This window comes from Oncorhynchus masou, chromosome 20 (genome assembly GCF_036934945.1).
Source record: "Oncorhynchus masou masou isolate Uvic2021 chromosome 20, UVic_Omas_1.1, whole genome shotgun sequence".
Classification (NCBI taxonomy): Eukaryota; Metazoa; Chordata; class Actinopteri; order Salmoniformes; family Salmonidae; genus Oncorhynchus; species Oncorhynchus masou.
In genome coordinates, this window is record NC_088231.1 from 9,241,386 (window position 1) to 9,254,724 (window position 13,339).

The 13,339-nt window shown below is 42.2% G+C and overlaps 1 protein-coding gene across 4 annotated transcripts; it reads left to right on the forward strand.

Moving 5' to 3' along the window:
* Positions 1 to 1,029: 1,029 nt before the first annotated feature.
* LOC135506877 (zinc finger protein 79-like) lies at positions 1,030 to 9,029 on the forward strand. 4 transcript variants are annotated; one of them, XM_064926292.1, is made up of 4 exons: positions 1,030 to 1,513; positions 1,898 to 2,028; positions 7,055 to 8,265; positions 8,947 to 9,029. In XM_064926292.1, the coding sequence occupies exons 1-3, from the start codon at positions 1,252 to 1,254 to the stop codon at positions 8,255 to 8,257; spliced, it is 1,596 nt and encodes a 531-aa protein (XP_064782364.1). In that variant the 5' UTR covers positions 1,030 to 1,251; the 3' UTR covers positions 8,258 to 8,265; positions 8,947 to 9,029. The 4 variants fall into 4 exon arrangements, with proteins under 4 accessions (XP_064782364.1, XP_064782363.1, XP_064782366.1 ...); XM_064926291.1 differs by having other exon boundaries at positions 7,055 to 9,025; XM_064926294.1 differs by having other exon boundaries at positions 1,030 to 1,188; positions 7,055 to 9,025.
* The last annotated feature ends 4,310 nt before the right edge of the window (positions 9,030 to 13,339 follow it).

Here is a 13,339-nt window from a genome sequence, read left to right on the forward strand (position 1 = left end):
GTCTGCGGTTGTGAGGTGGGTTGGACATACTGCCAAATTCTCTAAAACTCCGTTGGGGGTGGCTAATGGTAGAGAAATTAACATGACATTTTCTGGCAACAGCTCTGGTGAACCTACCTGCAGTCAAAATGCCAATTGCATGCTCCTTCAAAACTTGAGACGTCTGTGGCATTGTGTTGTGTGACAAAACTGTACGTTTTAGAGTAATGATCATGCTGTTTAATCAGCTTCTTGATATGCCACACCTGTCAGATGTATGGATTATCTTGGAAAAGGAGACATGCTTACTAACAGGGATGTGCCCAAATGTCTCTTAAATTAAGCTTTTTGTACAGAAAGAACATTTCTGGGATCTTTTATTTTTAGCTCATGAAACCAATACTTTACATGTTTCGTTTATATTTTTGTTCAGTATAAATGGAATAAAGTCAGTCTATTATTTTGTACTCTATTAATGCTAACACAGTGGCGTTGTAAGAATACCCATACTAGTATAAAATACTTCTACTGCATACTAATTTCAGCGTTTGATCTAGTATAATTCACTGATATTTTTGACTCATGTGTTTGACAACAACTGATAATCAGATAAATTGACGCCTGTACCAAAATGAACGATTTGCGGGAGTGAACGCAATCACGCATTAGGCGAAACGTTTTGTTTACTAATGCTGCGTTCGTGTCTTAGTCGGAACTACAAACCTCGGACATTTCCGAATTGCTAACCGGTTGTTTTTCTAGGCGCTCATTCGAATCAGCAGATCGGACATTCGGAACAAGATTTTCCTTGTTCCGAATAGAATATGAACGCGGTATATTTTCGAAATTTCACATACTATAAAACTTTTTTTCGCATACTACGTACGGGTATTCGGACACTGTAGTGTTCTTTATAAACAAGTCTGCTCTCAGCTTGAAAGATAATGTTCAATAGGATATGTTATGTGTAATATAATGTAATACGAATTACCGTGTTTCAAACAACAGCGCGCATTTCTTCCCATTTAACCAAACCCTTTGAAATACAGTATGACGCCAACAAATAAGATCCTTTCTCTTCAGTGTAAACGGAAGCGAACAGTGACGATTTCCCCGTTGGCGTTTTTATTGTTGTTATTTAGACTTTTATTAACACCGTGGAACTCAATATGACTAATTTACCTGGACAGCATCACATACTTGCCTAAGGTAGTGTTTAATTCACGTTGGAGACAGGCCTTGGTTGATAGTTAGCAGCTAACTTAGCGAAAAATGGCTAACGTGAACAGTATGGTTTTTCACACTCAAATAGCCTCCATCATGGAGGTGCTAGCGAATGCAGCCGTGGCAGAGATCTGTAAAGTCGTAGACGACGAGTATACAGTGTTTCGTTTGGAAATAACTCAAAGCCAGAAAGAAAACAGGGCATTGCGGAGGAAACTACAGCTACTGGAACTGAAAGTGTCACGAGAGCGCGGCCTCGCCAGTCCCAGTAGTGTAAAGATCCTCGACCGATACAGAGGAGTGGAAAGAGGTACAGTTTGGAGAAGGCCGATGCTGCGCGGCTTGTTGGCGTTCATGTATAGTTCAGTACCTGTCACCCGTTCCGTTCTGCACATGTGTTGAGATGTGTTACCCAGAATTGAGCCTTGGTCAGTTTGCAATAATTCCCCTGATTACTTAGCTAACTTGTACAAAGACACAATATCAGATCCTTGATGTACTGCATTTCCTATTATTTACTCAATTAAAACAATTTGATGCATATAACATGTCAATCAATAAATAGTATGACGTGATGAAAAGTGTTACCTTACACCCTAGCCAATTCTAGACCGTGTCAATAGTGTATAATATAGTGTTGAACATTGACGGTACTTAACCTAACCACCTCTTTACCCCTCAATCACTCTCTCAGGTGAAGAACATCTCACTGCAGGCCACAGGAGCTTTATGAAGCGAACAGGTCACAATACATGGAGAGAAGACCAACCAATCACTGTTGATGAGGGGAGTGGAACCTCAACCCAGCAAGTTATTGTGATCGAGGTTAGTTTAATAGTGTTGCATAACACATTACAGTTACTTTGTAAATCAAATGTGGCCTGTTTATTTCAGAATGGCTCCCCTCATCCTCCATATGATGTGGGAGTACCCTGCAGTTAAATGCTTCTGGGACAAAGTACACTTCAAAGTGCATGAATGTAAATATTAAATGTGTTGAATCTACTATATTACTTAACGATGATAGCTCCCTTGAATCTCTCAATCAATAAGATACTATTACTGCTGGCAGGCAGTGCTGCTGCAAAATAGAATAAAGGAAAATGTATTAAAAAACACATTTTATATTTACACTGCTCAAAAAAATAAAGGGAACACTAAAACAACAATTTAACTCCAAGTCAATCACACTTCTGTGAAATCAAACTGTCCACTTAGGAAGCAACACTGATTGACAAATTTCACATGCTGTTGTGCAAATAGAATATACAACAGGTGGAAATTATAGGCAATTAGCAAGACACCCCCAATAAAGGAGTGTTTCTATAGGGGGTGACCACAGACACTTCTCAGTTCCTATGCTTCCTGGCTGATGTTTTGGTCACTTTTGAATGCTGGCGGTGCTGTCACTCTACTGGTAGCATGAGACGGAGTCTACAACCCACACAAGTGGCTCAGGTAGTGCAGCTCATCCAGGATGGCACATCAATGCTGTGTCTGTCAGTGTAGTGTCCAGAGCATGGAGGCGATACCAAGAGACAGGCCAGTACATCAGAAGACGTGGAGGAGGCCGTAGGAGGGCAACAATCCAGCAGCAGGACCGCTACCTCCGACTTTGTGCAAGGAGGAGCAGGAGGAGCACTGCCAGAGCCCTGCAAAATGACCTCCAGCAGGCCACAAATGTGCATGTGTCTGCTCAAACGGTCAGAAACAGACTCCACGAGGGTGGTATGAGGGACCGATGTCCACAGGTGGGGGTTGTGCTTACAGCCCAACACCGTGCAGGACTTTTGGCATTTGCCAGAGAACACCAAGATTGGCAAATTCGCCACTGGCGCCCTGTGCTCTTCACAGATGAAAGCAGGTTCATACTGAGCACGTGACAGAGTCTGGAGACGCCGTGGAGAACGTTCTGCTGCCTGCAACATCCTCCAGCATGACCGGTTTAGCGGTGGGTCAGTCATGGTGTGGGGTGGCATTTCTTTGGGGGGGGCGCACAGCCCTCCATGTGCTCGCCAGAGGTAGCCTGACTGCCATTAAGTACCGAGATGAGATCCTCAGACCCCTTGTGAGACCATATGCTGGTGCGGTTGGCCCTGGGTTCCTCCTAATGCAAGACAATGCTAGACCTCATGTGGCTGGAGTGTGTCAGCAGTTCCTGCAAGAGGAAGGTATTGATGCTATGGACTGGCCTGCCCTTTCCCCAGACCTGAATCCAATTGAGCACATCTGGGACATCATGTCTCGCTCCATCCACCAACGCCACGTTGCACCACAGACTGTCCAGGAGTTGGCAGATGCTTTAGTCCAGGTCTGGGAGGAGATCCTTCGGGAGACCATCCGCCACCTCACCAGGAGCATGCCCAGGCGTTGTAGGGAGGTCATACAGGCACGTGGAGGCCACACACACTACTGAGCCTCATTTTGACTTGTTTTAAGGACATTACATCAAAGTTGGATCAGCTTGTAGTGTGGTTTTCCACTTTAATTTTGAGTGCGACTCCAAATCCAGACCTCCATGGGTTGATAAATTTGATTTCCATTGATAATTTGTGATTTTGTTGTCAGCACATTCAACTATGTAAAGAAAAGTATTTAATAAGAATATTTCATTCATTCAGATCTAAGATGTGTTATTTTAGTGTTCCCTTTATTTTTTTGAGGTGTGTGTGTATGTATATATATATATCTGTGTATGTATATGTATATGTGTGTATGTATATATGTGTGTATATATATATATGTGTATGTGTGTATATATATATGTGTATGTGTGTATATATATGTATGTGTGTATATATATGTATGTGTGTATATATGTATGTGTGTATATGTATGTGTGTGTATATATGTATGTATATATTCTACCACTCCACAAATTTCTTGTTAACAAACTATAGTTTTGGCAAGTCGGTTAGGACATCTACTTTGTGTATGACACAAGTAATTTTTCCAACAATTATTTACATAAATTATTTCACTTATAATTAATTCACTGTATCACAATTACAGTGGGTCAGAAGATAACACACACTACGTTGACTGTGCCTTTAAACAGCTTGGAAAATTCCAGAAAATGGTGTCATGGCTTTAGAAGCTTCTGATAGGCTTATTGACATCATTTGAGTCAATTGGAGGTGTGCTTGTGGATGTATTTCAAGGCCTACCTTCAAACTCAGTGCCACTTTGCTTGACGTTATGGGAAAATCAAATGAAATCAGCCAAGACCTCAGGAACAAATTGCAGACCTCCACAACTCTGATTCATCCTTGAGAGCAATTTTCAAACGCCTGAAGGTACCACGTTCATCTGTACAAACAATATCACGCAAGTTTCAACACCATGGGACCATGCAGCCGTCATACCGCTCAGGAAGGAGACGCGTTCTGTCTCCTAGAGATTAACATAACTTGGTGTGGAAAGTGCAAAGCAATCCCAGAACAACAGCAAAGAACCTTTTGAAGATGCTGGAGGAAACCGGTAAAGTATCTATATCCACAGTAAAAACGAGTCCTATATCGACATAACCTACCCGCCCGTCCAACATCTGGTCTGGTTAGACTGTAAACTCTCCTTCTAGACTCACATCAAACATCTCCAATCCAAAGTTAAATCTAGAATTGGCTTCCAATTTCACAACAAAGCATCCTTCACTCATGCTGCCAAACTTACCCTTGTAAAACTGACCATCCTACCGATCCTCGACTTCAGCGATGTCATTTACAAAATAGCCTCCAATACCCTACACAATAAATTGGATGCAGTCTATCACAGTGCCATCCGTTTTGTCACCAAAGCCCCATATACTACCCTACCACTGCGACTTGCCCTTGCTTCATACTCGTCGCCAAACCCACTGGCTCCAGGTCTTCTACAAGACCCTGCTAGGTAAAGTCCCCCCTTATCTCAGCTCGCTGGTCACCATAGCAGCACCCACCTTTAGCACGCGCTCCAGCAGGTATATCTCTCTGATCATCCCCAAAACCAATTCTTCCTTTGGCCGCCTCTCCTTCCAGTTCTCTGCTGCCAATGACTGGAACGAACTACAATAATCTCTGAAACTGGAAACACCCTCACTAGCTTTAAGCACCAGCTGTCAGAGCAGCTCACAGATTACTGCACTTGTACATAGCCCATCTATAATTTATCCCAAACAGCTACCTCTTCCCTTACTGTATTTATTTTGCTCCTTTGCACCCCATTGTTTCTATCTCTACTTTGCACATTCTTCCACTGCATATCTACCATTCCAGTGTTTTACTTGCTATATTGTATTTACTTCTCCACCATGGCCTTTTTCTTTTGCCTTTACCTCCCTTATCTCACCTCATTTGCTCACTTTGTTTATATACTTATTTTTCTACTGTATTATTAACTGTGTGTTTGTTTTACTCCATGTGTAAACTCTGTGTTGTTGTATGTGTCGAACTGTTTTGCTTTATCTTTGCCGGGTGGCAATTGTAAATGAGAACTTGTTCTCAACTTGCCTACCTGGTTAAATAAAGGTGAAATAAAAAAATAACCCGGAAGGCTGCTCAGCAAGGAAGACGCCACTGCTCCAAAACCGCCATGAAAAAGCCAGACTATGGTTTTCAACTGCACAAGGGGACAAAGATCATACTTTTTGGAGAAATGTCCTCTGGTTTGATGAATCAAACAACCTGTGTTGCTAGGCAGGGCGGGAAAGGGTCGAAAACATGGTTTCCATGTGGGGTGGACGGAAACATGTTGAGCTGGGGGGGAATGGCATTAGAGGTCTTCACAGATAAAAACCTGTACCCGAATATCCCAGACCCGATCTGGGGCCCAGAACTCTAAATAATATCACAGTTCGGCGTCGGATCTGATTGATTGTCACGGGTCTGTGTAATTTTAACTGAACTGTCTGGAAGGGCCTGTACAGAACCAAATGGGACTGCTGCAGTAGAGCGAGAGAGATTTCATAATTTATGCTGCTGCTCTTGCTTTTCATGAGTGTAGCTGGTTGTTGTTGTTGGCCAATCATAAGTCCTCAAAGCAGATATTGGCTACAGTTGTTGGGCCTCGCAAGAATTGGGAGATATCTAATCAATGGAAGATGAAATTAAAAGTTAGAGAAGGACAGGCTACAATGACCAAGAGCCAACAGGTAGGTTTCTACTTAATATTCTGAATGGAGTCATTTGTAACAGTAGAATTAGAACGCATGCACTGCAGTCTCAATTAGCCTAGCTAGCTTCTCCTGGTTGGATGCAGTCAAGACAGGTACTACGTAGTCTTTTTTGATAATAAATAACCTAGCTATGGCAGGTAGCCTAGTGGTTAAGAGCGCTGGGCTAGTAACCGAAAGGTTGCTGGTTCAAATCCCGAGCCAAAATCAGTCTGTGCCCTTAACACTTTAATTGCTCCAGGATCGTCGTCAATAATGGCGGATCCCTGGCTGTGACCTGCAACAAATAAATATCCAATTCACATGTGTGTAAATACACCCTTGTAAATGTCTCTATATTTGAAACATGTATTGATGCATATTTGGTCCGAGTGGGGAAAGTCCCAGGTCCAGTTCATAACATTTTGGACCCATGAAGATGTCTAAATGGGATGATGAGTTGGTGGTGTACCTCTTATGTTACTCTTACTCTCTTCTTTACACCAATTTTATTATTACAAAATCTGTGTGATCAATATAATATTTTCTGTTTTTGCCTACAGATACATGTTGTATAAACTGTGTAAATGTAAATTAATATTGTATCCTCCCCCCTCCAAAAAAAGACAAAGCAAATACAAACTTGGTAAAAAAAAAAATGTACTTCCCTACGACATTGTTATCCAATTCTACTCATGTACCGTTAATAACCTCTCTTGTCAGTCTGCAGATGCAGAGTCTGCAGATGCAGAGGCTGCAAGTCCTGGGGTGAAGCAGGAGAAGACTGAAGCAGAGGAGGAACCATGGCACAGCAGAGACATCCAGACTGGAGCTCACCCTGTAGCCATGGAGTACCCCACCACTGCCACAGTGCTACCCATGACCAGACGCAGCATCACGGAGGTCAGTGGAACGCCGAACGCCGTCCTCAAGTCAGAGACGTACACCAAGACTATAACAGGGCTGGGCTGTCCTGCTCCCCGCTCAGAATATTTCCATTACGGTAACCCGAGGACTGTTCTGTCCCATCAGAACTTGGGTGACACGTTACAGACTGGCAATGATCCGTCCTGTTCATACACTACAGAGATACCTGGTGACATGCCAGTCGGCTTAGAGACACAGACTAATCCAATGAGAGGGGCCTGGAACCGGTACAGTAGTAGTGTACACTCTGAAGGGTGCCTAGATAAGAAAGGAGAGGGTCTGGTCATAGATGAGATGACTGTGAAAGTGGAGGGCGAGGCTCCTCTGACATGGAATGCAGACGAGACTCACTTCAGAGAAGGACACTCGCAGGGCAACTCCAGTGATTTCTTAGACTACAGGGAAAGCTTAGAGACAAATCTAAATGTCCCGACCCACTCCCCTTTACACCCAGTGTCCATGTCGATGGCACCTTCCGATTCACAAGGCTGCATCCTTTTCGATCAGGTATTGAACTCAAACGACCAAAGGGCCAAGCCGTGGGGAGAGGTAGCAACAACGGGCGGTAAAGATAAGCAGTTCTTCTGCATGTTCTGTAACAAAGGCTTTAGCTGCCCACAGAAGGTGGAGATCCACCAGAGAGTCCACACAGGGGTGAAACCCTTCATCTGTACCCAGTGTCACATGCGCTTCGCCCATGCTGGCAACTTGAAGAGGCACCAGCGGTTCCACACAGGTGTAAAACCCTTCAAATGTACCCAGTGTCACATGCGCTTCACCCAGGCTGGTGACCTGAAGAGGCACGAGAGAGTCCACACAGGGGAGAAACCCTACAGGTGTCCCCAGTGTGAGAAGAGGTTCTCCCGTCAGGATCAGCTGAAGATGCACCTGAAGGTCCACACGGGAGAGAAGCCATTTGCCTGTACTCACTGTGGGAAGAGGTTTTCAGAGAGGACCTACCTCAGGATGCACCAGCAGAAACACCATTCCACTCTATAACATAGAAAGTAACCATTCTATTCAATAGCTTCTGACGTTTAGATCAAACTCTGCATTAAAGACTAAGATGAATGTTCATTGTTGTCAGCAGAAAAGATCAACAGATACATCTGAGCATAAGAGAGTAACAGATTTCTGTGTTGAATATTCCTGGGTAGATTATTGCATCCAGACATTGTGTGATAAGGCATAAATAAGTCTACAAAAGTCTGTAACATAGTGTTTGTACTGTGTAGGCTATATGATGTTCACACATTTTCCCAAGACACTTAATGCAGATTTGTAGTTGAGATATGTGTATGTCTGGTTTTCATATGGTGTATAAACACAAAATGGGAATGTTCATTTTAAGGCTTTCATTGAGACTCTCTTTAGTACACATCACATCTGATCTCACGCTTTCGAACCAATATACACTTACTAAATATACCTACACCTACCCACACACTAACACCTACTGTACACGTTAAAATAGTTGTCAGGTTTGTCTAACTTTTGACTTACCATAGCTGAATCATATTTATGTCCACCACAATGGGTTTAACAACAATGAAGTCATTCTGTAACTACAGTATAGGACTCAAACATAGTGGGGATGGGCAAACACTCCCTTTTGAAAGTGTGATTTGTCTGTGTATGTACCTGAGGGAGTGCATGTCTGTGTAATCTGTATCACCTGTCTCTTCCAGGAGGAGGAGGGTCAGGAGGTGCTGCTGGTGAATGAGGAGGGGTGTGAGGAGGGTCTGGGGAACCCTGAGAGGACCATGGTCATGGAGGACAACCAGACTACACCTCCTCCTGAACCCACAGAGGAACCAACTGAGCAGCACAAGACCACACACAGTCTCACTGAGGTGAGCCCACTAAACTACTGTCTGAATGGTATTATTTCAGGGCCTGTATCTACAAAGCCTCTCAGAGTAGGAGTACTGTTCTTGGATCAGTTTTGCCTTTTAGATAATCACGAATAAGACTATGTAGACCGGTGGGGACCTGGTCCTCAATCAGCACTCTTACTCTGAATCGCTTTGTGGATACAGAACCAGGACTTGATTAATTTTGTCTTCAATTAAATGGGTTTCTTATTGCATGTTCAACTCTAATGATGGTTTTATCACAACAAATGTAGCGTTATTGCGAATGTCCCCACTGTGCTCTTGGCACATGAGCTCTTGCCAACAGCTGGTAGATACAGTGCAGGTAGGATTATTATGCATAATAGGGAGATCTTTTTTATCTTTCAAACAGAAGCCGACCGTCTATTTAATTGGAAGGAGCGTCAAGCTCATCACCGTGCACTTTCACCACCCTGTGAAGTTCATCATTACTTATTTCACCTGTAGACGAAAAACGGCATGTGCTGAATACAACCGGTGTAGACCTTACAGTTAAACGCTTACTTACGAGCAACTAACCAACAATGCAGTTTGAAAAAATGAGTAAGAATTAAAAGTAACAAATAATTAAAGAGCAGCAGCAGTAAAATAACAATAGCGAGACTATACAGTGGCTTGCAAAAGTATTCATCCCCCTTGGTGTTTTTCCTATTTTGTTGCATTTACAACCTGTAATTTAAACTTATTTTTATTTGGATTTCATGTAATGGACATATTGGTGAAGTGAAATTTAAAAAATAACTTATTTTTAAAAATTCAAAAAAATGAAAACTGAAAAGTGGTGCGTGCATATGTATTCACCCCCTTTGCTATGTATCCCCTAAATAAGATCTGGTGCAACCAATTTACCTTCAGAAATCACATAGGTTAAATAAATTAAGTTAAATAAAGTCCACCTCTGTGCAATCTCAGTATGTATGTATATACATACATACATACATACACCTGTTCTGAAAGGCCCCAGAGTCTGCAACACCACTCAGCAAGGGGCAACACCAAGCAAGCGGTACTATGAAGACCAAGGAGCTCTTGGGTTATAAAAAAATATCAGAAACTTTGAACATCCCACAGAGCACCATAAAATCCATTATTTAAAAAATGTAAAGAATATGGCGCCACCACAAACCTGCCAAGAGCGGGCCGCCCACCAAAACCCACGGACCAGGCATGGAGGACATTAATCTGAGAGGCAACAAAGAGACCAAAGATAACCCTGAAGGAACTGCATAGCTCCACAGCTGAGATTGGAGTATCTGTCCATAGGACCACTTTAATCCGTACACTCCACAGAGCGACCGGAGAGTGGCCAGAAGAAAATAAGCAAACGTTTGGCGTTCGCCAAAAGGCATGTGGGAGACTCCCCAAACATATGGACGAAGGTCCTCTGGTCAGATGAGACTAAAATGTCGCTTTTTGGCCATCAAGGAAAACGCTATGTCTGGCACAAACCCAACACTTCTCATCACCCCGAGAACACCATCCCCATAGGGAAGCATGGAGGTGGCAGCATCATGCTGTGGGGATGTTTTTCCATCGGCAGGGACTGGGAAACTGGTCAGAATTGAAGGATGTCGCTAAATACAGGGAAATTCTTGAGGGAAACCTGTTTCGGTCTTCCAGAGATTTGAGACTGGGACCGAGGTTCACCTTCTAGCAGGACAATGACCCGAAGCATACTGCTAAAGCAACACGAGTGGTTTAAGGGGAAACATTTAAATGTTTTAGAATGGCCGAGTCGAAGCCCAGAACTCAATCCAATTGAGAATCTGTAGTATGACTTAAAGATTGCTGTACACCAGTGGAACCCTGTCGAAAAAGAGGAAATAAATAGGCTTAAAAGTTAAAAAAAAATATATATATATATATATAACATGGTGAAAAGATGAAAACAAAAAGTTTCCGCATCAAGCCATCCAGTGTAAATCAGAGGTGTCAAGCTCATTCCACAGAGGGCCTAGTGCCCTCAAATTCAACTCTGGACCTCAGACAGTTCCACTGGATTTTCTAATTGATCCCCTCTCATCAGACACTGATTTAGACCTGGGACACCAGACCTCGTAAGGGTAAGAGCTGAGTACCTCTGGCCTAGTGTATGCTAGGTTTAGTTTTTGTCCTTTCAATTAGGCATGGGGAGTTCCTTACTAATTAGTGACCTTAATCAATCAATCAAGTATAAGGGACGAGCAAAAACCCGCAATCACTCGGCCCTATGTTGAATGAGTTTGACTCGCGGAGTAAATTATCGGCACACACACCTCTGGCTTCGATTTCAAGGATAATTGCGTACATCACATGATCAAGAAATAAAATACATAAAATCTATAAATCAGTACCTTATACAATAGAATGCATGAACGACTACATTGTGTACATCAACAGACCGAGAAATATAATCAATTATTGCATTTAGAAATACCATGAACATTTCCTCAGAATAATAAACACAGGATTGTAGAAAAACAGAATGTAGAGTAGGGAGCTTGAGAGATTGAAAGAAAACACTAGATGGGGTATCAAGCAAGCACCAGTAAAACTTACAGAAAACACTTCAATAACAATTCTTAATTCATAACTGATAGGTGGAGAGTGTTTGGATAGAACATCCACCTGTATTCTGTCTGGAGAACACTCAGTTCAAGATTACCACCCCTATGTGAACATTTTATCTTCTGTACAGAAGGACAAGGAGGAGACTGGGTGACCGACCTTTGAGAAATGACATGCTATTGGGGATTTAGGGTCCTTTCTTCCTACACCACTCCTGTGTTCTATAATACGTTTTCTTACCTGTTTACTGGTTTTGCCCATGTATTGGTTATTACATGGACAAGAGATAAGGTATATGACGTTAGAAGAGCTGCATGTGAGGAACTGTTTCATAGTGTATTGCTTACCAATGGTAGAGCTATTGAATTCGCTCACTTTTATACAGGAGTCCCTTTATGCCGCACACCTACGGCAGGGGTAGAAACAGTTAACCTTGTTCAGTCGTCCGTTATTCATTTTTATTTGGGGGGCCCTAAGTGTCAGCCCGAAAAATGAAGTCCCTGATATTCCCTGCAGTGAGAAGAGGATCAGAGAAGATCTTTTGGCAAACAGGATCAGACATGAGGATATTCCAATGTTACTTAATGGCTCCCTTGATGTGATGTCATTAAAAGGATAATATGTAGTGGTAAAGATAATTTAAAAAAAACTTTATTTTATCCCTTCTGGTTGAGGTCTCATCAAGGACATGTACTCTACTGAGAGCATCATCAAGCCATTCTTTAGGGTATGGACAGGCCTCAAGCGGTCTACATTTTCATAGCCTAATTTTCAACATATGTTTTACTAGTACAAATGCACTTCAGTCTCAGAAATTGTGTGAACGGTAATCCCTTCAGAAATGAGGGATGCATACTAGAGGCATGTAGAAAAAGAGCACAGAAGGCCTATCATTTCTAGTATGGTAATTACCCACACACTCATTAACTTGTCATTTAAAACAGGCTTGTGTAAGTACCTGTTTTTAGAGAGACAACATCTTGGCTAGAACAAGGACAGTTTAATATTTACCTTACTGATGTGATGTTGATGGAATAAAATCATTCCATTATTTTCTACTCTATTCTTGCTAACACACTTCTTTTTAAACAAATCTGCTGTCAGCTTGAAAGATACTGATCATAGGAGATTTGATGTGTAATGTAATACTACTATAAGTAGTACTATTTTTTTTAAACACATTGTGCATACCTTTTTAATTTAACCACACCTTTTGAGCTATGACACCAACCAATAAGATCTGCTCTCTTAAGTAAAACCGAGACTAAGGGATTAATAATAAGTGGTAAAAATAAATAAAAAGATACATGTTAAGGGTTGTGGAAAAGGAAGGGGAAGACACCTGTCAGGATCCAGGAAAAGGTGGTGGTAGGGAGGTCCTCAGGTCCAGAGAGAAGGGATGAAGATGTAATCACAAGGCTGAGACTCATCAGGCTCAACAGCACTTTGAAATTAGTCGGGAAACATCCAACTGGGAAGTTAGTTCACAGGCAGAGGGAGACAGTAGAACACGTTCTATTTCAATGCCAGCGATATGAGGGAAATGGACAGTTTGTTATTCGTATTAAGGAATAATGGTATTGAGGAGTCAAGTTTAATTGAATTTAAGAACCTTAAGGTGATATTGTATTAAATTATA